This window comes from Manis pentadactyla, chromosome 9 (assembly GCF_030020395.1).
Source record: "Manis pentadactyla isolate mManPen7 chromosome 9, mManPen7.hap1, whole genome shotgun sequence".
Classification (NCBI taxonomy): Eukaryota; Metazoa; Chordata; class Mammalia; order Pholidota; family Manidae; genus Manis; species Manis pentadactyla.
Genome location: NC_080027.1, coordinates 100677193 through 100703891, shown reverse-complemented (window position 1 = coordinate 100703891; position 26699 = coordinate 100677193). Strand labels below are relative to the sequence as shown.

The following is a 26699-nucleotide window of genomic DNA, read 5'->3' as shown; positions in this document are numbered from 1 at the left end:
TATTTTTAAAAACTTTTATTTGAATTTATCTTATTGATTATCTTATTGATTGATTGAATTGATTCTTAGGCTGTAAGTTTTTGTTTCTTCATTTTCTTTGAGGATATCCCTTTCTTCTGTCCAATCTCCTCTTTTCATTTAGAAGCAGTCTTTTTTCTCAGTAAGAATCATCTCAGCATGGCAGGGGCAGCTCACATAGGGGATAAATCTACCCCAAGCTCTGTGTGCACGCTGGGGACTTTGTTTACCTGGAGGTGCTGTATGACCAGAGCCTCTACATCAAAACCTTTAATTTTTAAGCAAGTGCAGCAAAAATTCACTCTTTTTTGGGCCACTGATCCTGTGTCCAGGCTTGCTCTTTGGCTTGGGCACATGTGCCAGTGCCACACATCCAAAGGAGTGGCACATGCTTCTGTATCGCTGGTTTCCCATTTATATACCCTCAATGGCCTGGGAAGTTTCACAAGTGTTCTTAAAGTGGATGTGAAGATCTGAACCTCTTGATTTACATGGTGGTGGTGGTTTTCTGAGCCAAGTGCATAGTGACCCATTTTCAGAGCTCACTTCATGCTTTTCGTCCCACAGTTTATTCTGAAGTATTGGCACATGGTTCTATCAGTCAGGCTTTGTTGAAAGAACCAGAGACCATGCTAGGTATAGTAAAACAGAAGGGTTTACTATATAAACTTAGGTTTTTTTCATGGGAAGTTCAGAACGTTTGTAAAGAGTGACTTCAAGGCTGATACTTTTCAAAGGAATCAGATAAAACTGATATACCAGGGAAGCTAAAACCTTTGAGGCCACCATTGGAAACTGGAGATTGTTCCAGAGCAGGCTTCAAGTCAGCTGATCTTGATCGCTAACAGAACCATCCAGGTACACAGGAGCATGCCCCTCCTCATTCCACTTTCTAAGTCTCTGTGCGACTGTGTCTAATTAGGTGCATCTAGCTGCAAAGGAGTCTGTAAATGTAGTTTTTCTTACTACTTCTACACAGAAGGAGAAGGAACTGAAGGTTGGGAGACTAAGCTCAGTAACTGCCAAACTGTATTAAGGCGATTACTTATAAGATGGCTTTTTCTGGTGCTAGTTGTCATGTGTAATGGGACCCTCTTTTACCTTTTTCCTACTGGATGTATAAATAGAAAAGATAACAATTCCCAGGAATGTCCTAGTCATGGTACTACCCTAGCTGTGTTGGACTAGTTGACCTGTAAATGTGGGGGCATAAATCCATGTAGAAGGAGGTGTAATAACTACTATTGTGCTAGGCTGTCATGCTTTAGGATCAACTTCTCCTTTTCCTCTTCCTCCATGTCCTTTACTTTTTGTATTGCTTTCATTATGTTCAAAATTTATGAAGAGAAAGAATGGACCTGGGTAATAACATTTAAGAATTGTGTTTTGGAAAACTTCCAGAATTTACTTCTTGCATTCCTTCCATCAGCTAATCTTTTTATATAATCATTATATAAATGGGAAAATGAGAGCCCTATTAACATAACTTGGAAAATACTTTATTAATGCTTATGGGTCACTTTTAAGGTTATACTGGGAAAACAAAAATAATCTATACATTTTATTAATCTGGGATAAGGAAGGAATACTGAATAGTGTATCTTTTATTAGGATGAATTTGGGGACTAAGTTTCTTCTTGGACTTACATCATAATTGGAAAGTGGAATTAAGAACAGTAGCCAAACAGGATATTAGAAATTATTTATTATAATTCTTTCTTTCACTGTGGCCTGTATAGAAAATATATGGCATGATTTTCCAAACTATGTGTTGGAATATTTTAGTCTTTCATGTAGGCATTGGTGAAAATATGACTAAAAGTATTTAAATATATATATGAATATCTGTATTTACATATAAATAAAAAGTACCTCTCAAAATTGTGCCCATTTAGATTGTGATGTATTCTTGTATTAGATGAAAAGCAAATGAATTTCCTTTTCAGTTTCCTCCACAGTAAGGGCTACTTGATATATTTTAATTATAGGGAAATAGAGTTCCTTGCATAAGGACTGTGCCTCTGAAGTCACCCATTTTCTTCAGTTTTCAACAAGCAACATACTTGCTGTTCAGCACATTAAATATTGTAAAGATACAGTTTCCAGGGAAGAAGTAACAGAAGTTAGGATTAAGACCGTTTAGGAAGTCTGTACCTTCCTAACTCCCCATGGGAGTTTTTTCACTGCAAATGGGTTAGGTGTTTGTTGTGGATTTAATAAAGATTCTGGGAAAAGTTTATATTTTGTGGAGACTTGTCTTGGATCCAGAGTTTAACCTTGGGCAAGCAGGATAAGAGGTTAGTTTTAGACTTAAAAAATCATCTTTATACTGCATCCTCCATGATATGTAAAAGCAGGTCTGGAGTGTCAGCTGCAGGATCCCATGTGGGGAGAGGACCACTGTGTGTGCCTGTGGATGGTGGCTCTGCAGGGTGGCTTCTACTGGGACTGTCGCTGAAAACCCTGGTGACCCCAGGGAAAGAGATCTCCACCTAGTTTCACACTTCAGCCTTGAGGGAGCAAATCCATCTCTGAGCAGCTCTTGACTTGCAGTCTCACAGCTGGAGTTTGTTCTTTCTTCTGCTCCTACCTTGTATGCCTCCATTTTATCACCTTTTCCTTGGGAGAGGAGGATAGCATTTAGACATGAGGGTGGCCCATTCATTGGCATGATTGTACCAGCCTTCTTTATAAATGGTACAGAACCATAAGGTATAGCTGCCTGACATGCCAGGGGTAAAATATTGAAATTATGGTAAACATAATATACATGGTATGACACATGTGCATGATTTATATGCACATGCCCATATGGATATCAAAAATATTTCACATAATCTTATTGGAGACTACTGATTTACCTTTAAAAACTTAGGACTTAAAATATCTAGGGAACATCCTAGTAGTAAATGTTATTCATCAGGGAAGAGAGAAAGCTATCTTGGAAATAAACTGGTGTGTGATTCCAAGATTTCTTCCTTATTCTCAGTGGACTACTTCTTGTCATTGATGATCTCATTCAAATATTAGGCAAACAAGGGCATTAGGAATTTATGGTAATGTGTTTAAAGCACTTTGAAGTCCAAGGGTGGAAATGAGGGGACACAAAAGAGTATCTTTAGTGGACTCCATAATGAAAGATCTTTCTGGAAGTATTATAACACACACATATTTTGCTTAATTTTGTTAGTTCTTTTATTCCTTACTGTATTATAATTTTTTATTCTTTTTTTTATATTTAACTATGTCTGCCTTTGTTGCCCCTCAGGAAGTTTTCGATATGAAATCTGAGGGGCAGGCAACCGTCATTCAGCAGCTGGAACAGACCATTGAGGATCTGAGGACCAAAATAGCCGAACTAGAGCGGCAGTGCCCTGCCGTGGACATGGAAGTGGCCAGCGGCCATCATGGGGTTCAGAACGGAGTGACACCCTTAGAAGATATCTGTCTTGAAGCTCTCAGGTTAGGAGAAAAGGATGTACGGCATCCAAGGATTTTACAGGCGAAGTCGATCCAGACATCTCCGACAGGAGAGGGCGGGCTGCCCGCACTGCCCTCCGAGAGTGCGCTTCCACCAGGTGCCCCGGGTCCCCCATGCCCACCTGGGGCTGGGAGTGGGCACTCAGCTGTGCCGTCCTCACCTTCTGGACCTCAGACAAAATTCTGCTCAGAGATTTCTTTGATTGTGTCTCCACGGAGAATATCAGTCCAGTTGGACGCACATCAGTGCAGTCAGCCTCCAACCCCTGCATCCCTTCCATGTTCTGAGGGCCAAGGACAGGCCAGCCAAGGACAGGCCGGGCCACAGCCTTCCCCACCTTCTCTTCATCCTGAGTCTGAGCCCAGCCATGAACACTCTGTTTTCTCCTCCTCTGAAAACAGCCATAACATCCCGCCCTCACTGCCCCTGCCTTGCACAGAGTCCTCCAGCTCCAACACCTCAAGCCTGGGCATGGTGACTCCCTCCACTCCCCCTCTTCCTGCTCTGCCCAGTACAGCAGGCTTCCCAACTCCCCATCTGCCTGGTACAGAGATGCTGCCACCCCCTCCCCCACCTTTGCTTGGGGAAGGAATACCCCCTCCCCCCCCTCTTCCTGGAGAGGGAATATCTCCAGCACCCCCTCTGCCAGGTGAGGGTATACCTCCTCCCCCTCCTCTCCCTGGAGTGGGAATAACCCCTCCCCCGCCTCTCCCCGGAGTGGGAATACCCCCTCCCCCGCCTCTCCCCGGAGTGGGAATACCTCCTCCCCCACCCCTCCCCGGAGTGGGAATACCTCCTCCCCCACCCCTCCCCGGAATGAGAATACCCCCTCCCCCGTCCCTCCCTGGAGTGGGAATACCCCCTCCCCCACCCCTCCCCGGAGTGAGAATACCCACTCCCCCGCCTCTCCCCGGAGTGGGAATACCTCCTCCCCCACCCCTCCCCGGAATGAGAATACCCCCTCCCCCGTCCCTCCCTGGAGTGGGAATACCCCCTCCCCCGCCTCTCACCGGAGTGGGAATACCCCCTCCCCCGCCTCTCCCCGGAGTGGGAATACCCCCTCCCCCGCCTCTCCCCGGAGTGGGAATACCCCCTCCCCCGCCTCTCCCTGGAGTGGGAATACCCCCTCCCCCACCTCTGCCAGGTGAAGGAATACCTCCTCCCCCTCCTCTGCCTGGAGTTGGGATTCCCCCACCTCCTCCTTTGCCAGGTATGGGGATTCCACCTGCTCCAGCTTCCCCTCCCCCACCTGGAACAGGCATTATCCCACCACCACCACCACCACCACCCCCTCTGCTTCCTGGATCAGGCCCTCCACTCACCCTGCAAGCTGGGAGTAGCACTTTACCAACACCTCAAGTGTGTGGATTTCTTCCTCCTCCGTTGCCAACTGGCTTGTTTGGATTAGGGATGCACCAGGACAAAGGGAGTAGGAAGCAGCCAATAGAGCCCTGTCGGCCAATGAAGCCTCTGTATTGGACCAGAATTCAGCTGCACAGTAAAAGGTAACATGAACGGGAGCTAATCTTTATAGTTTGTAAATATGAAGGAAGCATTTTCTTTTACAACTCTTGGGAAAATTATGATTTTAATATATTTGTAAGTACTGCTCTGAAACTTGTTTGTAGATGTTTATATCACTGTTTAGTGAAGCAATCTTTTTTTTTTAAATCATAGAGTTTTCTGTGGAAGTATCAAAGAGATAAAACAAATAACACATATGTATCAGCGTATAAGATATATGTCTATATAGTCAGTGAACCATAGAGGGATATATTTTCTTACACATGCTTTGTTGCCTAGCTGGAGAATCTCACTCTGACAAATAGCTTATAAATGTAAATCAAATCTTTAGATAAACTGACTCCTGAGGATGCTTTTTTGCATCCTTTTGAAGGCACAGTCTTGTTTTACTATTTCATTTTGTTTGCAGCGGTCTTTCCAGAAAGGTGCTCCATAAAAATATACATCCCCACATCCCATGTGTGAAATAATTTAGTTTTGAGAATTTCTATAATTGTACTTCTATAGATGATTAATGACACAGTGTTAAGTTATAAAATCATAGTTGGGAATATTATTTATAAAAGAATGCCTCCTACCAGTTATGCCGCTGGTGGTGACATACATAGGCCTCAGCTTCCATTCCCGGGTCCCCAGGCTAGCGCTGTGATGCATGGTACATGGAGAAAACATGTGCCTGAACTTCCCTGGTTCCTTGTTCTGGCTTTTCATGATTCTTTGATTTTTTTTTTTGTATCATGTGACGCATTTAGAAATAGGATATTTACTAAGCTCAGTCTTATTTTTTTATTAATTTTCTCTTCACTGAATCATATCAGGGGATGCGAATCAATATATTTTGGTGACTTCTAACTTTGTAGCTCATTCTCAGTAGTTGTTATGTCACTAGTATGATGCTTCATTTCAAACCATGCCCCAAACTGATTTTATACAGACATTATTTGAAGTCCTTTTGTTCTTTTTTCCTTTTTACTTTTTTCCCCTTCCCTTCCCTTCCCTTCCCTCCCCTTTTCTTCCCTGCCCTCCCCCTCTCCTCCCTCCCCTCCCTCCCCTTCCTTCTCCTCCAGATATTCCCTTTTCAGGTGGTGTCACATGAATCTGCAGTGACTGTGTTCAGTTAGAGATGGGGGGAGGGAAGAGGTGGGCGCGGAGGACGGGGCCACCGTGCATCCTGACATGCTTCCTTTGCTAACAACGAGGAGTCCACAAAGCTGATGAGTCCAGTTGGGACTGTGAGCCAGCAAACATTTCCTGCCTTTGTAGACCATCATGAGAGGGGTTTTTCTTTTTTAGGTTTTTATATAGTGACTTGGTAACTAAGAATTCCTAGACATTATTTCTAGGCAAAGGTTTCATTCTATATTGAAGGTATTTTAACTTTTTCATTAAGTTGATAAAACAATTCGTGTCTTAAAGGAACACAGAATTCTTTCCTCCTTAGCACCCTCCTTTTCCCTCCTTCCATTCTTCCTGTCACCGGGCCCTCCTCTTCTGCCCTCCGTTCTTTCCCTTCTTTCTTTCTGTGTCTGCTCACCGTATCTTGTAGTTTAGTTCGATGACACTTTCATGGGACTTTTGCTTAACTTTAGAGACATCAGTGCTTCACTTATTTGGGAAAAAATTGAAGAGCCATCCATAGATTGTCATGAATTTGAGGAATTGTTTTCTAAAACTGCCGTAAAGGAGAGGAAGAAACCTATTTCTGACACCATTACAAAGACCAAGGCGAAACAAGTGAGTACTCATGTGTTTTCTGAAATAGGACAGTATTTGGGGCCAACATGTGCACTTTCATTAGAGAAAAACATTAAAATCATTTTCGGGACTGTGTAACCTCCATAGTTCTTGAGCAGTTAGTAGAGGCTAGAATTTTAGAGCATGTGGTTAAGTAAGACTATCCCAAATAAAACAACAAATAATCATCTTACCAAGATTAATGCTATTTTATTTGTCACCTTATGATTCTTATTTCCAAAATCTCAGCAATTGCTTATTTCCAGAATTTAGCTCTCCAGGAATAAATTGTCACTTGATTGAAATCCACCCAAGCAGTGGTATGGGTGGAAAGAAAGATAAGAGTGAGTAAAGGAAAACAGGTGAGCATGAAGCCTAGTGTTAGTAACCACTAATGTGTTTATATTTTGTTGCTTTGTAACTGAAGCGGATGCTTTTTAGAATACAGTAAGCAATCACACTGCCCAAGATATATGAAAGAAAATCTTGTATTCATTCTGTGTTAGATTCTTTGGTCTATTCTGGGACACCTGAGTTATAAAAGGAAAGAATAGCACATTTGGAGAAACTTGTCCAAGCAGTATTTTCCAACTGATCCACCCAAAGGATGTGATCATGAAGTGATACTATAAATTTCTCAAGTGTGTCATTTGTTGATGAACCCCAGGTAGAAGGTATCGCTGGTGTTGATCTTTCACCTTGAAATGGGGGAGGTGTCTACATTTTTTTTAGCTCTTGCAGGGTTGGGGGAAAAGTGCATGAATTTGAGAGGAAGGTAGACAGCTCTGTCTCGTGGGGCAGGGAGAGACAGAGAAATGAGGCCTGAAGTTCCCAGTGTTCTCCTGGCCAAGCCTCCCAAGATGAGTGGGAAAGAAAGGGTGATATCTTGAATTTGCCTCTGACCTGGAAGTTGTAGCTGATGTGTGTTCCACAGTTGTTCCTCTTGACATTTATTTCAGGGTAGACAACTCCCCCCAGCTGGGTGCTGCCAAATGCAGCCAGGAAGGAATGGATTTGAATGGGACAGCCAGACCCCTGGAACCTCTAACAGGGGCGTGGAGGTGGGGGTGGGGGAGACAGGCTTACCCAGGCATTTCTGTTAATCTGAGAATGATGCTAACCCAACTATTATGCAGTTGAGTTTTTTAGAACTATTTATCGTGTTAGCTGGTTCCTGGTGATCTCAGGTCAGGGCTATGGTGAATTGGACAGTACCTAGCACATTGTAGTCACTGAATAAATATTTGTTCAACAAATTAACCAGCTGGCTAAGGGAGGAGGGCTTTATAAATATCAATGACTATATCCAGTAATGATTAAAAATCAGAAAATCACTCATCTCATAATAGTAATCATTGTGGCTGAGGTGACAGTGTTAAGAGGAATAAAGGTCAATGGAAAACCACATGTTCTTTGGCAGAGGTAAGTATTTATAAACTCTTTCCCACAGTATGTCCACATTGAGGCTGAGTCATTGTCTCTCTTCTCATGGACTGTATCAGAGATGGGAAGGCTGGGCAAGGACCGTGAGCCAAGAATACAGACGTTGAGGACAGCGAGGCAGCCAGGATTGTCACTTGACAAATGGGTAGATGTGCCATGAGATTTCTCTTGTCCATGGATGAAATACTCAGAAAAGCAAACCATGGCCTCTCCACCTTCTATCACTACATTTTCCTGTTAAGGGAACACAGATAAGAAAGATGCCTCATATGTTGCCTGAGACTATAGGGTTCATGATTTATTTTACATAGGATTCAGTTTTTATCTTATGGAAGTAAGAGGTCTAAATCATTGAAACTTCAAATTCAGCTAGTTGGCATGAGATGGCCTGGACTCTCTGCATGTGAACAGTGCATTGAGCATCAGCTCGGCATGGCCACCATACTCTGTAATTGAGACATCTCATACATTGTGAGTTAGAGTCTTTGCCAATATGTTGTAATTCACACTTATTGATGGTGACGCTACTGTTGACCTTCAGCTCCAAATAGGGTTAATGGAATAGTCTCCATTATGAGTCCTGATAAGCCTGTTCCACATCTCCTTGGCCTGAGTTTTGGTATTAAGCTCTGCATTTCAAGTCTGTTTCTGGAGGGATGAAGTATTTTTTCTATACGTTGGAGGGAGGAAAGTCTGTCTCAGAGTGATATATTGCTGAAGAAACGTAGTTTTATTTAACTTAATTGTATTTGGAAGAAAAAAATCTACCCATTCCATCTACTTGAGAAATTTAAAGTTTTGTTTAAGGAAAAATGTATGTTCAGGATGCATACAAATAGTTCCCCTTTTTATGGGAAATGTATACTGATTGTATGTGCAGACATTTTGGTACCTCATGATTCATGTCCTGGGAAATTAATAGCCTTTAATGCTGTGGCATATGTTTATGGAGGTATTTCAAGCAATTCTTCTTATATACAATGGAAGCTAGAAGTTCTGTTTTTCTTTAAATATTTAAAAATAGCCAAATAATTTTTCTGTGATCTGTCTCCTTGAAAGTGAGAGTGTGGTCAAATGCACTAGTATTTAATGCAGTGGCAGTGCTGTTTTTACTCTTTCAAAAGAGGTATTTTCAGTGTAATGGTAGAAGATTCCTTAGCTGGGCACATTGCCGTTTGGCATAAGGAGAAAAAGAGTTATTCTTTGTGCATCTAGACTAGTAGTAATGATGAATATCTTGCATTTCTAAATCCTTTTTCCTCCAAAAAACCCCTAAGACAAAGCATTTCATTTTTTTTTTCATGAAACAGGAACATACATTTAAGCTCTGCATGACTTCTTAGTTTATTCTTACTTATTTTGAAGTATTAAAAAACATATGAAGGAGATTAGCTGAGAAGGCATATGGCAGTTTATCAGACTATATGATTTGGCTCAGTGTTCCTTAACGGAGTAAGTGCGACACTTATACATCAGAATTAAACATCAGCTTGCTAACTTAACAACAATAACCCTGTCTCTTAAGGAATCAGGAGGAAAGTAGAAAAAACAATTTTGTATGCGGTCCATGTTTAAATACCTACACACTTACTCTAGAGCTAGTAAACATTTAGCCCGATCAATCACCAAGGTAATTCAGTGATTATTAACCAAGGTAATTCAGTGATTATTAACTTTGGTAATGACGCTAAGTCACCTCATTTTCTTTAATGTTCCAATAAAGATTATGTTTAACCCGAGTTTACCCAGAAGCAGAAAAATAAATTTACTTTGGAATGATTTTGATAGTAAGAATTGCCCCAGAAAGAAGTTCCTGGTTAGTCCTGTCTCACTTAAGGTTATAAGCAAATATATTTTGGCAAACAGAATAGCAGTAGTTGTAGATGTAGTAGCAATAGCAATAGGAATAATAATGGTAATTATGATGGGAACAATAATATTGACCATGGCATCCACAAGCCATATTGTACTTTACTGACCACATGCCGGTCATTGTTTTTAGGATTCTGCTTATATTATTATTGTTTAATCCTCATAATCCTATGAGGTTGACACTATTATCCCCAGTATATGGTACAGGGAACTGAGGTATAGAGGGATTAAATAGTGTTTCCAGGCCAGTGAGGGGCAAGGCTTGGGTTCAAACTCCAGCCATCTGTCTCCAAACTCTGTGCTCTTCATCATTTTGTTACAAATATGGATGTGAAATATTTCATATGTGTTTAAGTATAATATTTTATTTATATGGACACCAGAATATATTTATTTTAAAAGAATTTGAATTTATATTGACTTTCATATACATTCAATATTAAAATAACTGTAGTTGCACTTACGAAATTGTGTGCAGAGATATTTTTAAAGCTTTTTCCATATTCTAACTGATTTTGACAAGTACATGAACTATGATGCCATCAAACATGACATTTGCCCAGTTAAATAGAAGTTTATCTGAGTGATGTGAACTTTAGACACATAAGCTTCAGTAAGCAGTAAAAATGAGAACCATTTGCTGTGTGGCATATAACTAGTGGTTGGAGGTGGACAGCCACCGTGGTTAGACCTCACCAAATGTCAAGTTGATGGGAATTTTGATTCACCCCATGACACAAAAGGGAACCACCTCTGTAAAATGTACCTTAAGTAAATAACATCTATTCTTTCTTGAAAGGTCTGTAAAGGAACATGCTACCCACAATGTAAATTTGTACACAGAAGTTAACAGGAGTAAATAAGAAGAATCTGTGTTATTTTTAAAAGAATAATTTGACATTTGTATAACCATTTAATGCAACACAAATGAATCTCTTCCAGGGTTTCTTCTGTTCTATTTATCAGATTAAAATGCTCTGCCCAGAGAGTGGGGGAGAAAAAAAATTCATGACAGTTAAATATTTTTTGGGCTTTAGCCTCTGGAAATATGATTAGAAAAATAGATAGTTAAATCTGCTACTTATTATGAGAGGAGGTAATAAAAAGATTTGTTAGAATTCCCATTTAGTACAGACATTTGGTATCCTGTTCAGTCTTTCCATTATGCTTGCTGACCTAACCTCTGAAAAGCTTTTTTTGTGTGTGTTACAAATACTCGTAGTAACAATGGGAAAAGAAGCATTCATTATTCAAGGGTTCCTAAATGGGAGTGTATAATATAATGCCTCTAAGCATTCTTACATGAAGTAGTAATTGTCATTAAAAGACTTCTTACTATGTTGGGGGATTGGGAAAAATGTGTGTACTATACTTCAAATATTGTCTACTGCTGTAATATTGATTATTCTGGAAAGGAACAAGAGGTATGGATTAGTGAGTCTGTGCTTCACATTTATTTGTTGTAAATATTTGTTTTTAGATTAAAGATGTTTTATCATAATCAGTGGTTATTTTAGTGTTCACTGGGTGATAGGCTGAATGGTAATCTGAGCAGTAGAGGTCTAGTTTTTTTGTATTGGTGTTAATTTTTCCTGTTGTAGGTGGGAAGGGTATGTTTTGGCTGATTTGGGCCATTATTTTAGTCTAAGATGTAAAATAATGTCTGAAATGCCAAATATCTTATAATAAGACAATTCAAGATTTGTTTTGGGGATACATAATAGACATTTGGTACTTTGTAACTTTTAACATAACATCTGTTTTTAATAGAATACATTCCCATTGCAAGCCTTAAAAATGTATTTACATAGAAAACCACATCAAAATACAAAGCTATAATTAGACAAACATAGGTTTTGTGGAATCTGGGTTTGTTTTAGATGTTGAAAGATTTATTACTTTCTTGAAGATGCTATTCCTATAACTATTTGTAGAGCATACCCAATCAACTCAAAGAATGCAACAATAATAGCCTCTATTTTTTATTTTCTTTCAGCCAAAAAATTGTTTTTATACTTCCAAGTAAAAACAAAAAAACCACAAAATAACCCAATACCTAACAGCATAATAGAAAGGAAATATAATTAGGTTAATGATCCTTGACCTTGCTGGATTATGTATTAGGAATATTGTTTGATTAAATGCACATTGGAATTTAATATGATGCTGATTCTTTTGGACTTTGTATTCATATACTATGATGACATTAAGATTCTGTTGGGTTAGATGTATAAGAAAGGGGTATTTTATATTTGATGGCTGGAATATTCTATTTATCATGATTCATAGGCACTGAAGAAAGGGTTGTTTGGAACATTCATTTAAGATTCATTGCCTTATTGTAATTATCTATGAAAGCTAACACACATCCTTGTAAAAGTAAGGAAAGCTTTCTGGTCATTTACAGAGCCTGAATTCTGTTTGGAGGAGATGATAGAAAAATGTTTTCTCACTACTGCTAATAGAGAATGGAGCAGCTACTGCAGACAGCCCTGGAAAACTAGAGGGGATGCACTGATTCCTCTGTGTGGTATCCCTTTCTTGAGCTGATGGGAGCAGGGTTTATCTACTTCATCCCAGAGCAGAGCAAAGGAGAAGCTGCTATACCAGTAGAGCATAGGCATTCTCTGGGGGGGCTAATTTAATATGTGACAATCCATGAGAGACAGTATTAAACTTGAATTATTCTTCATGTTCTGTGCTGTGCATTAAAGACAGTAAGTGCTGCGGAGCAGGAGTTTAACAGAGCATATCAGCTGGACTTAGGGTGAGGCTGTGTGGAGATAAGACTTGATATAGGCCTTGAAGAATCCACTTCCTTTAGATATGTAGAGAGGATTAAGGGATGAGTAAAGATTTCCATACACCTCATTTAAACCCTAGTAAGTTGGTCAATGTTACAGCAGCCTCCTCCTGTGTATGAGAAACTCCTGCCTGAGCGTCTCAGGAATGTGAATGTATACTGTTGAAGCTCACCTCCCATAGCTGAATGTGATTCCTTCCATCTCGTCCTAGCAAAAGTCTTTATAGGTTTGTCTTATTAGACATAAGAGTGAGAATCAAATTAGGTAATTAGACCTGAAGTTGATTTTGAGGTCTTGGGACTACACAGTGGAATGTATGTTTCTTAACCATGGACAGCAATAGGATGTTGAGTTATCCCAGGGCAAAGGAGAATTTTATTTCTGGTTTGACTTACATAGTTACAGTTAATGATAGTTTCTACCTTTTGCCTATAGGAAGGGATGCCGGTGACATTAGTCTAATGGCTTACAGTGTATTTCAGTGTGACCTAAGCTGAAAAATGGTTTCTGTTATTTGAGGACATAAATTTAAGACTTAGAAGAAAAATGAATATTCTTATTTATGTCTATTTTTTTCATTTAGAACTTTTTAAATTTAAACAAATATAACTTTATGTTTCTTTCTCAAAGCCATGTTCATAATAATGGTTTCTAACATTTCTGCTCTTTTTGGTTAAATGTTAATATGTGAATTTAAAAAATCACTTAATCAGTAACAGAAACTATCTGAATTCTTATCTTACTAACTTGATTGGAGGTGGGCCTTCAAGATTCACAGAGCAAGGAGTTTAGTAGGTCCTTTTTCCAGCAAGACAATTAACTCTGAAAATTATAACAAAAATGCTTGTCTGAAGTCTCTGGAAATTGTCCTAAGGGCATACAGGAAATGGAGGAACAATCCTTCAGGAAAATCTACTAAAACTCGGTAAGAGCAGTGAGAGTCTGTGGGATTTGAGCCACTACCTGCTCCATTATCAGCTGCCCCAACTCTGGAATTCTGTGGAATCTCTGCTCCAGGCATGCGCAGCCTAGGCAGAGGTCTCTTTCCCTGCAGCCTGATCTATGGCTACAGTTTTACCTTAAGAGAGGCAGGATGCTGACATTTCTAATTTCCCCAGCCCTGTGTTACAGAAGCTGTAGTCCAGGCAGCCATGGAGAACTATGGAAAGAAGCCGCTGAGAAGGGCCCTCCAGGGATCATGGAGCCTATGTAAATCAATAGACTATGTAATCTGAAGAATAGACAGAGAGGAGTGAAAAAATAACAGAACCTCAGAAAAATGTGGGACACCATTAAGTGACCAACATATATAAAATGCATCACAAGGAGAAGAGTAAAAGAAAGGTGTAGAAAAAGTATTCGAGGATGTGATAGCTAAAACCCCAAATTTGATGAGAAACTAGTACATTTTAAGTTCAGAGAACTTCAAATAGGTAAAACACAGGAGATCCACACCCTGATATATCATCAAAATATTGAAGGTAAAGATAAAATATTGAAAGCAGTAAGGGAAAAACAACTCATTAAATATGAGGAAATCCCAAGAAGAATAGCTGACTTGCCAGAATTAATGGAGGCCAGAAGACAGTGGGATGACATATTCTAAGTGCTAAAAGTGAAAGTTATCATCCAAAACCTTTCATCTAGAAAAGCAATTTTTCATAAATAGAGGCGAAGTCAAGACATTCTCAGATAAACAAAAACTGAGAGAATTTGTTCTTAGCAGATTGCCTTTCAGAAATACTACAGGAATTTCTTCAGGCTGAGAGTAAATGACACCAGGTAGTAATTTGTAGTTGTATATACACACAAAAAATACACTGATAAGCATAATTTTTATGTTCTGAAAAGTAATATAATTGCATACTTCTCCTTTATTCATTTGCTTGACTTTAAAAACAGCTGCACAAAAGAATATGTATATTGTTGAGCCTGTAACTTATAGCAATGTAACATATTTGAGAAAAACGGCACAAAGAAGACAGACACAAAGCTCTGTGGGAGTAAGGAAGTGACAACAGATGGTAATTCAAATCTACAGAAGAAATGAAGAGAACAAAAATAAAAAATAATATGGCAAACTGTATAAATACGTTCTTCTTTCCTCTCTCAACTTCTTTAAAAGATGTAAATTTATATAAACTAATAGTTTGTATCATATATCACACACACACTATTGTAATAGCACAAAAAATGGGAAGTAAATGGAGATATACTAGAATAAAACTTCTATATTTCTGGAATTAAGTCAGTATAAATCAATATAAATCTGAAGTATTGGGTCACAACAATTATATTAACTGTGATTGGGTTAAATAATCCACTCAAAAGGCAGACACTGTCAGATAGCATTTAAAAAATTCCAGGTATATATTATATTATAAGAGATACACTTTTTAATTCAAAGACATAAGTAGGTTGAAAGTAAAAAGAGCAACCTTAAACAACCATAAAAGAACTGGAGTAGCTATACTAATAGGAAAAAAAAGACTTAAAAATGTTACGAGAGATAAAGAGGAATATTTTATAATAGCAAAAGGGTCAGTCTACCAGGAAGACATAATATTTATAACATATATGTACTGAACAACAGTATTCCTAAGTATATGAAGAAACAACAACGGACAAAATTAAAGGGAGAAATCAATAATATTTTGAGATGTCAGTAGCCTACTTTTAATAATGGATAGAAGTTAAGCAGAAGATCAACAAGGAAATAGAAGACTTGAACAACAGTGTAAACCAGTAGACCTACTGGACATTAATAGAATGCTCCACACAACAGCACAGAGTACACATACTTCGCAAGGACATACAGATATTCTCTAGGATGGACCGTATATTCTGGGCCACAATACAAACCTTAATAAATTAGAGGAGATGGAAGCCTTAATACATCTTAAACTATTGAAAAAGTATTTTCAGATCAAAATGGAATTAGAAGTAACAACGAAATTTGGGAGAATTTGCAGATAACATGTTGTAAAGAAGAAACAAGAAAAATTGGAAAATACTTGGAAATGAATATACATGAAATCACAACATACTAAAAGTTATGGTTTGCAACTAAAGCAGTGCTTAGAGAAATTTATAGCTGTGAATGCCTATCTTAAAAAAGAAAAAATTAAAATTAATGACCTAACCTTTCTCCTTAAGAAACTGTAAAGGAAGAGCAAACTAAACCCAAAGCAAATACAAAGAAGGAAATAATAAACACAAGAGTGGAAATAAATGAAAGGAAGAATAGGGAAACCATAGAGAAAATCAACTAAGCCAAAAGTTGGTTCTTTTTTTCTTTTTTTAACAAAACTGACAAACCTGACCAAGAAAAAAAGAAAGAGTCCAGCTACTTAAATCAGCAACAAAAGAAGGGACATCATTACTGAACTTACAGAAATAAAAATGGATGATATGGAGTACTATGCATAGTTGTAGAAAAGCACATTAGATAATTCAGGTGAAATGGACAAAATCTCAGGAAAACTCACTCAAGAAGACATAGAACATTTGAATAGGTCTGTAGGAAATAAAGAGACTTACTTAGCAATAAAAAAACTACCCACAAAGAAAATTCTGGTCCCAGATGGCTTCACTGGTTGAATTCCACCAAACATTCAAAGAAGAATTACCACTGATCATTCATAAACTCCTACAAAAAATAAGAGGGAATATGGTCCATCTCATTCTGTGAAGCTACCCTACTGCAAAATCAGACAAACTCATCACAAGAGAAGTATAGAGCCATATCCTTTATAAAAATAAACACAGAAATCCTCATTAGATATCGTCAAACCAAATGCAGCAACATATAAAAAGGGATCATACATCATTGCTAATTGGAATTTGTTCTAGGAATGCAAAGTTTCACATATGAATATGAACTAATATAAGATCAATAAAATAAAGGACAGAAGTCAAATGAACATCTCAATAGATGCAGAAAGAGTATTTCACAAAATTACACACTCTTTCATGATGAAAACCCAACAAACTGGAAATAGAAGGGCCCTTCTACAACCTGATAGAGAGCATCTATGAAAACCCCACAGCTCACAACAAGGACTAAATGCTTTTCCCCTAAGATCAGGAAGAAGATAAGGATGTCAATTCTTACCAATTCTGTTTAATTGCTGGAGGATCTAGTCAAGATAACTAGGCAAGAAAAAAATAAATAAATGGCATCCACACTGGAATGGAAGAAGTAAAACTCTTTGCAGATGACATGATCTTACATATTGAAGATCCTAAGGAATCCACCCTAAAAAAGGTTAGAAGTAATAAAGGAATTCAGTGAGGTTGCATAATATATTGATACAGAAAAGTCAGATATATTTATAGATACTAGCAGTAAACATTGTGAAGATGTAGTGAAAATGTAAAAACAATTTGTTTTACAACAGCATCAAAAAAAGTAAAATACTTTGGTATAAATTTAACAAAAGAAATGCAAGACTTATATATTAAAAACTAGAAAACATTGCCAAAGAAAGTTAAGGAAGATCTAAATAAATGGAAAATGCCATGTTCATAGGTGTGAAGACTTCATATTGTTAAGAGAACATTACCAAATTGACCAGTAGATTAAACAATACCTACTAATATCCCAACTGCCTTATTATTTTTTCCAGAAATTGATAAGCTGATCTTGAAAATTCATACACAAATGCAGGGGACCCAGAATAATCAAAATAATCTAGAACAATAACAAAGTTGAAGGACTCACACTTCCTGATTTCAAAGTTACTACAAAGACAGTAATTAAGACACTGTGGTCCTAGCATATGGATACACTGGTCAATGGAATAGAACTAAGAGTCCAGAAATAAGTCCTTTCATTTCTGATTTATTGATTCTTGACAGTGGTGCCAAACCATTTCAAGAGCAAAGGAAAAGTCTTTTCAACAAATGTTGCTGAGACAACTGGATATCACATGTAAATAAATAAATAAATAAATAAATAAATGAGGCTGAAGCTCTGCTTCATACTATGAACAAAAATTAACTCTAAATGGATCATACACTTAAATGTAAGAGCTAAAACTTTAAGTCAGAAGAAGACATAGTAAATTTCATGAGGGAGTGGTTTCATAGATATGAGTCCAAACCAGAGGTTTAAAAAGAAAAAGTACATAAATTGTACAATATCAAGATGAACAATATTTGTGTTGCAAGCAATACTGTCAAGAAAATTAAAAAGTGATCCACAAAATAGAAAATTTTGTGAATCATATTGGATAAAGGGTTAGTATCCTGAATATATAAACTCTTCCAACTCAGCAACAAACAGAGCAGTCCGAATGAAAAATGGGCCAAGGATGTGAATAGCCATTTCTCCAAAGAAGATATGCCACTGGCCAATAGACACATGAAAGGCTGCTTGACATCACAGGCATTTGGGAAATGAAAATCAAACTACAATGTGACACCACTTCACGTGTGCTAGGATGGCTATAATCAAAAAGAAAGACAGTAAAGTGTGAAGAGAAAGTGGAGAAATTGGAGATGTGATGTACTACTGGTGGGAATGTGAAAATAGTGCAGCCATTTGGATTTCAATAAGAATTCACATCTTAATCTACTTATTCACGTATTTACCAGTAACATTCTATTTTTTCATAACAGAAAGTAAATATTTTCCTGGTATCTCTAGTTACCCACTGAATAATCATGATGTCAGACTAATTTTCTGGATAAGTAATATTTTTTCAAGCTCAGAAAGCATGGAAGATAAATTTTTTCCCCTTAAATGTATTGCCCAAATTGTAAGCTATTTTTAACTGAAAGCACAATACAATTTTATAGGCAAGAGTTTATTAACCTCTGAAGGAGAAGTTTGTATCTCTTCTTTTTGCTTTTGATAAAGAGACTAAAGATATATGGACTGTGGTTTTTCTCTTCAGGAGCATGAGCCCTGGGAATATAATTAAAACCCCTTTAGAAAACCCACTGGGCCTTCAGTGAATGCTCTTGGACAGTCATCAGAGCCCACCAGAGGATAGATTTGCTATGTGGATGAAGATTATGTCTGCTGTTAGTTTGACTTTGACCATAAACTGGTTTATTGCCTGCTTCAATGAAAGCTTTGAAGAATTTGTCTTCTAATTTCTCATGTATGAAAGAAGATTGAATGCACAATCTAAGGACCTCTGTTTTTAACTTGTTGAACAGATACATACAGCAGAGGAGATGTGCATTATTGAACCTAAGTTTAGAGAGCAGTCTCTCTCTCTCTCTCTCTCTCTCCTTTCTTGTCTCTCCCACTGTGCAGTAATACTCTCCTGGGAACTGGCATCTCTCCCCTTATACACAGGGTACAGACTAAAAACTGTTGATGTCTTGGGGACACAGTGACTGTTTTAGCACTAAGTGTAGTACAAAATAACTTTATAAAGTACTTTTCTATATAAAGTTGTTGTTTTTACTTGTGGCCCCTTTACCAAGGTTTTGTGGACTTTATAATCAATTACTGTTATATGTAAAGCTTTTTGTAATTAGGATGGAATGTCTCATGCTTTTTTCTAGTGCCAAAACAATGAAATTAGCATGTTCTTCAAGCACCACCAGAAGCTAGCAGTGAGATTCACTTTATGTCAAGACTGACTTGAAGCTGCGTGCTTTTTAAATTATCAGCCTTTCTTTACTGGCAAAGGGCTCCATAAAAATTGCCTTTGAGTCCATCTTCATCCTTTAAGTTGGCAAGGAGAGACAAAGTACCATTTTTTGTGTGTGTGTGTGAAAGTTAGTTGCAGTGTTCCCCTGGCCATGCCATACAACACTGGCTGTTGTTTTTGTAAGTAAAGACTTTTGTATTACACTAATGTCAGCTTCCTTTTGCATATTGTCACAGCAAGTAGGTAGAGAGGACTCATATTCCCAAAACAAAATAAAAACTCTCATTAGACTGTTTTTGCATTCCATATTAAGTGTTCCAAAAAATAAAATAATGCCGAGCAGCCAAATACAAGACCCAAACAAATTTCCATTTTTAAAAATATTAGAAATAGTTCCCCCTTTTCTATCAGGTATGGATAAACCTTGGTCTTATTTAAAAATCTGATCATTATGAAATGCACATGCAGAAAACAATCAAATGGCAAGGTGGTTTCAGTTTATTCCGCATGTTTTGGTGATACAAAAATTAAGCGGGAAGGGAACAGGTGTTAATGATAAATATATACTTCAACAACAAATTGTCATATTGGCTAATTTAGAATAGTATATCTAACTAGGAGGAGAACACAGCTCCTGTACAGAGATGTGAAGGCATAGAAGTTTGACACCCTGAGATGTTTAATCCAGAGTGGTATCTAAGAGGTTTGGAGTAGCTACACTGATGACTTGAAATAATAAGTAGATTTTGAACTGATTTGAGGGTTTGCATTTCCAAACTTAGAAATAGTGCTTTGAGAGATTTTTCTACCTAAACAGAGTAAAGCCCTGCATGAGGTGGTTCTCTTGAATGTTAGGCAGTAGATGACTTCCCGGATCAGAAGCAGTGGGTAGGAGTAAGTCCTCTTGTCATATTTATTAGGTCTTTATTATTCTCTCCCTTTTAGAAATTGCCCCTGTTCTCCAAAGCATTTCTAGGCGCTTCTTGAACTCCTGTATCTCAGTGCTTGGTTTCCTGCTGGTAACATGGCCCTTATGTGTCTCTACTTTTCCAGGAAACATGGTGGCCTATCTGCTTGCTGTATTTAGGAGGACCCTAACATTTATGTGACCAAGTGGTTTCCATTTGCTCATTCTTTTGCCTAATTTGAAATCATGTGATGCTGTGGAATGAAAAACCTTCTTTTAAGAATGTTTTTCATATACTTATAAGCTTGTTTTTAGCCAGACCATGTCAGTTTCTAATGTTCCTAAGAGGAAAGCACAGCTATCTTAACTGAATTAAAATTTCACTTGGTTTGAAAGTCTGCACTCTGCTGTATTCCATGTTGAGATACAAGTAGCATTTCATGTATCAACCGATATTGCATGTGGGATTGTAGAAAGGGTTTTTAACACATGACTCAGACCAAATAGTAATTTGTTGTTTGTTTTTAACTTGCTGTCTCTTTTTCTTAATCCAACTTCATAAGTCATGTTTGCCATTCTTGAGGTTACTAATATGGTTTCACAGATTTCACAGCCCTTTTTTAACAACCATACCATTCCTCCCTTATAAAAGTCTACTATGCGTTTTTTTTCCACTGGGCCACCCAGGACTGTGTTGAATCTGTCATTGTCATCACTGCCTCTCTTACTCATCTTACTGTGGTTTTACTGTTTCTCATGTTTATTTTATCTTTTCTATATATTTACTTAGACCAGTATTGTATTTTTGAAATGTAATCTGTTGTAAACTTTCAGTGATGAATGTATTGCCCATGCTTTTTAAAATTCATTCATAGGCACTTAATAAACTCAATAAGCTCAGTAGAAAAGCACTGAGTATGGGTCCATCTTCTTTTTTAAGTTTCTTTCTCAAAGCATATGAAACTATCTCTCTTGCTAAGATGATTGATTTTTTTTGTAAGTACACAGAAGTTATTAGACGAATTTAACATAGTGTCTTTATGAAGGCTCATGCAAAGGGCGGTAGAAAAATTGACATTTGAAAAGATGTTACTTATGCTGAAAATGTCAATAATCTTAGAGGAAGCAGGACCCAGACTCCCTTACTAAATCGGGTTAAACCAGACTATTCTGTCTCTCCTCTTTATTTCATGCAAAGAACCAGAAGGGTTGGGTCTTCTCAAATGTTGCACAGCCATCTCCTTCTACCTTGATGAGCTCTGTGGGCCATTCCAGTCACCTAGAAACTTTGGAAATGGGTTCCTGACAACTACTGTGGTAACTTCTGCTGTCAGTCTGTACATGTCATAGTTTCTGTAGCGTCTAGGGCAGAACATGAATCAGCCTTTCAGATGGATGAAGAGATGTGGGTAGGGACAGAATCGCTACAGTGCGTGAGCTCATTTTTTTTCCTGGATCCTTTTAGTTGATAAGGTATTTCTAAACGATTGATAGCTGTGATAATCATTCCTTTTCACCCATTCCAGGCTATCCTTTAAGCCATAGTATCCACTGGTTTTTCTAGGGGAACACAGGAAAAAAAAAAGGCAGGAAAAATTCGAACAAGTATTGAATTTCTTTTGCTTTCACACCCTCCTCAGGTGATCCTCATCCCCCTACCCTCACCGTGGGTCTCCCCTTCTTCCTGATGAACCCTGAAAAGAGGAGAAAAAGGTGGGGAAATTTTACACACCAGGCAGAACTTCTGTCAGAGAAGGTGTCCAGGGTGTAGAGCTCTTCAGAAAAGGGAAGAGGAGAGGAGGGAGGCCTTGGAAGGATGAGGGCACGGAGCGCGGTATGTGAAGACGCCACTTGTGTCTCTTTAAGCCTCTATCCAGTCTGAGTTTGCATGTCTGTTTCTTTTCTGCCACAAAAAGATGTGTCATGCTTGTCATGATTGTGATATTGGAGAATAATCACAGAGCGTCTGCTTTAGGAGACGTGTAAAAACTTTCTGTTGTGATGAAAAAGATATGTATATATCAGCCTCTCCACAGATTAGTCATAATTAGAAAATTGTGTTGAGTTAGATGAGAATAATTCCTGTATTCCCTGTCATCCTCCAGAGGAAACAAGGGATTATTCTGTTCTTTACTAGCTAGCTTCCTGACCTTATTTCCCCAGTCATGTTTTTGTCAAACCAATTACACAAACTCAAATCATTCACTTTCCTGCCTCCACTTTAGTTACTAGTTTTCTGGCTTCCAGTTCAAAAATTGGAAAGGGAGAAAAAGAAAGTCTGAGAAGTTGTGATAAGTCAGGAATGAGTCCTTAGTGTCCTAGGTTATCTCCGTATACAACAGCCTGGATATCATCCTTGCATGATTAAATTAAATGTGTTTTAGGCAAGATGTTAATCTGAGATGAAGTTGAAGAATATTTGTAAAATTGCTGCCTCATTTGCTTTCCTTTTAAAAGTATCTTTTCATTTAGATAAGCTGTTGATTTGTTAAATGTATTATCTTGCATCAGTGAACCTCAGGTTTCCTGTCTTCAGTGGTAGAAATAAACTGACCTCTGAGAATAGGGGTCCATCTCTACTCTCCTGCTCACCACTGCCCACCCTCCCTCCACCACCCTGCCCCAATATCTAATTGGAGATGGAAGAAACCATTCCACTCAGAGAGTCTGGTAACTGGTTCATTAGTTATTCCTGGTTATTCGTATATTCTTTTTCTTAAGTTTCTAAAATTTTCTAATCCTTTAGGTAATCCATGTCTATTATTTTATGTGTGAGGTCATTCCTCTCCCCTCTTGGGAGGCTTATTTTGGTACAGAATTAGCTTGTGCTTGTTGTGGGGTGGCTGCATGGGATGTGGGCTCATGATTCATGCTCAAGCCTATTCTGCTCATGAGTGATGTGTGAAAGTGAGGAAGGAGATTCTGTTGATTCGTGTGGGGCTTCAGTTCCTTGAATTCACTTAATTCCATTGGTAGAAGAGTGACTTGCTTTTAAGCAATTACCTGAAAATGGATTTTTCTCTCCTCTCATTAACACCATATATTCTCTTTGGATGGAAGGTTTTTATTTCAGGGGATCTCTCCAGGCCTTTAACTGCATCCTCCAGGCCCTTACAACTAAGATACTGCATTGTATGGGTTCATTACCAAGCTTAGGGATGCTATGTTTCCAAATTATTAGGCTTGGAGAAGGCCTAGAAATTAAACTGCTGTAGGGGGTGATTCCAAGAGTTTCTGTTTCCTCTTGTTTGCTACCTTGGGCTTATTTAACTTTTCATGGAGGTGCCTTTAGAAAGTTGGAAGATGTGGCAGCCCTATCATGTCTTCAGCAAATTTACTATTGCTTTCCATAAGAGTACCTGAGAGTAGGAGGGATGTGAACTTTGAGACAAGTGCGACCAGTCATGGAAGTGGATAGGATTTGGGTATTGGGTTCTATTTCTACCTCTTGTCTCATAAAATGAAAAAATGATGTGAAGGCTGGGGTGACAATTCTGTGTTTACATGCTGCTGATGGTCTCTGTTGATGGTTCTTGAGCAGATAATTAACAGGTATATTCAGATGAGTTTCCACCAACTTAGAACATGTTCAGGTAGTTTTTACAAGAGATACTGCTATTCGGGTCAATCTTGGCTCAGCTGTGCACATCAGCTGCTGGTGCCCCCAGCTCACCCATTTGTACAGACAATGTGATTTTATGTATCTGGGTATTGCCTATTACCAGGTTCCTGCTCCAAGTAAGTGTTGGGCATTTTGTTTTTTGCTGTGCATTTTTAGTATCTTTCCCTTTTCTGTATTTTTAGAAATAGACTAATTAAATAGCCTGGCTAGCCTTTTTATCTTGGGATGGAATCACTTCTAGAGTGGGGCACATGGTTTCCCCACAAGATTGACTCATTGTGTAGTGACATAAGAGAATTTCATTAAGTTAGATAACCAGAGATTCCATGTGATATTAATTCATCCCATGACTATTTATTGAATCCTAATTGTGTGCTAAGCACCAAGCTTTGTACTTTAGTCTTGCGGGTTAGAATAGGGGGATTGCAGAATTTCATAAAGTTAGATTCCATGTGATATTAATTCACCCCATGACTATTTATTGAATCCTAACTGTGTGCTAAGCACCAAGCTTTGTACTTCAGTCCTGTGGGTTAGAATAGGGGGATTGCAGAATGAGACTGAGCTCCAAGTTGAGTAGAATTCCAGAAAACACTTGAGTCTCTTCGCCTTCTTGTTTCCAACTAAAGTCAAGAGAGTAATGCTGAGCTGGGAGAAGCAAACTTTCATAATCCTAAATGGTACCTGATTCTGAAATTGTTTTCATTTGACTTGTGAATTAGTCTTTTAAAAAAGATTATTTACTTCTTTATTATTTTGATCTAAGTTTGTTTGTCTATGAATATGTAACCCACAGATTCTGGAAGTGAAGCAACATTAACTGGCTGGAAAAATCCAACCCAGAGATAAACATTTGCCAGCGGTACTTTCTAAGGATGCTTGTATGTTTAATCATTCACAGTTACTTTCAATTAAAAATTTTTGTGCAGCTATTTATAGTGTTAACATGATCTAGCTATCTATTAGAAATGTGTTCAATAGTTATGTTTATGGACACTTGGAATATGTCTAACCATGTGTTCCTATATCCACTGCTTCTAAATGCTCAGTCAGTGGGCATGGGTAAAGGAATTAAAACTTACTTGTTGTATATCTAACTTAATGTATCTGTTCTTCATGTGTGTGTTTCTACAGATGTGGTGTTGGACACCATTGTCATGTGTAACAGCTTTTTTGAACACTTAACTGGTTTAGAGGCTCCTGGGTGACTTTTTTAAATCTTGTGACTTTCTCCTAAAATATTTAATAATTTTATCACAACTTGTTTGTAAATCTTTGAGAAAATTACTGAAAATTTTGAAGTTTTATTTATTCCTATTAATTAGTTTACCAAAGTTCCAAACAAGTACAACTATCTTGGAAAACTGGTAGTAAGTACTAAGGTTCAATACATATACACCCTGTATATGTTTTGCCTCTATGTGTGTATAGCCAAGAGAAATGAGTTTATATATCCATGAAAATACATATAAAGACTACGTATATTAGCACTATTTGTAATAGCTCTACACAGAAAGCCTTCCAAATACCCATCAATATTAGAATGGAAGAATACGTGGTGGTATGACTACACAGTGGACTAGTATAGAACAATGAAAGACAACAGTCTTCAGTGATACTCAGTAACATTGATGGATTTCATGGACAAAAGCCTATTTAAACAGCATGTTTCCATTTATATGATGTTTGAGAACAGGCAAGAGTAATCTGGCAATAGAAGTCAGAATGGGACTTTTGGAGGAAGTGCTGATAGGAACTATGTATAAATGGAGCTTCCAGGGATGCTGATAATGTTTTATACAGTATCTGAGTGAGTATTGCAAGAGTATATACATATGCAAAAACTAATTGAATTATTTTCTTGAGTTTTGTTTACTTTGGTTATAGTTCCTTTTACTGAAGTATTGTTGATATGCATTCTTATATTGGTTTCAAGTATATAACACAGTGGTTCAACAGTTACCCATATTAAAGCCTCACCCCTTCTAGTGCAGTTATTATCTGTCAACATAGGAAGATGTTACAGAATCACTGGCTATATTCTCCATGTACTACCATCCACATGACCAAGTTATATTATGATTGAGAATTTTTGTGTCCCTTTATCCCCCACACTCTCCCCATCTACCCACCCCAGCTCCTCCCCTATGGTACAATTTGGTTATAATTCAACAACAGTATTAAAAAAAATTTTTTTTAAACAGTCGCCACCTTTAGAACTATTTATTGAACAGCAAAGCATGAACCTGAGGCTTTGGGGCAAGCAAGTTGAAGATGTCTTCAGGGATAAGAATAATGAAGGCTTTTATTGCTGTGAATTAGAATGTGGCAATTCTTTTGTACAGTATGATAAGTTTCTTTAAGTGAAATTGTTAAAGATAGGAAAAATGCTAAACATAAAAACCCCTGAAAATGGAACCATCAGAAAGGAAACTATTGGTCTGTAAAGACTTAAAAATCACATATTGAAACTTTTATTCTCTAAAAATGAGCATCATAAATTAGCTCACTGTCAAGTCAATGTTTATCTCTTTTTACTTCCAAACTCTAGGAGGTTTTTGGAAAACCATCCAGTTGGCTTAGTCAGTATGTCATTTCTAAAAATAAAGGGTGTAGATTTGCAAGAAAGCTGGAAATGTGTTCCTCCATAGGGTGAAGTCAAATGCAGTTTTTACCCTTGTAT

The 26699-nt window shown here is 37.9% G+C and overlaps 1 protein-coding gene across 2 annotated transcripts in view; it reads left to right on the top strand.

Annotated features, from left to right (window-relative positions):
- Positions 1-26699, top strand: part of FMN2 (formin 2) — a 326516-nt gene that overhangs the window by 88457 nt on the left and 211360 nt on the right. Inside the window, exons 5-6 of one of the 2 annotated variants that reach the window (XM_036918446.2) lie at positions 3287-3480; positions 6613-6757. In XM_036918446.2, coding sequence (XP_036774341.2) covers positions 3287-3480; positions 6613-6757 — 339 coding nt within the window. Of the gene's footprint in view, positions 1-3286; positions 5005-6612; positions 6758-26699 lie in introns of both variants that reach the window. The other variant, XM_057507879.1, reaches the window with a different exon arrangement.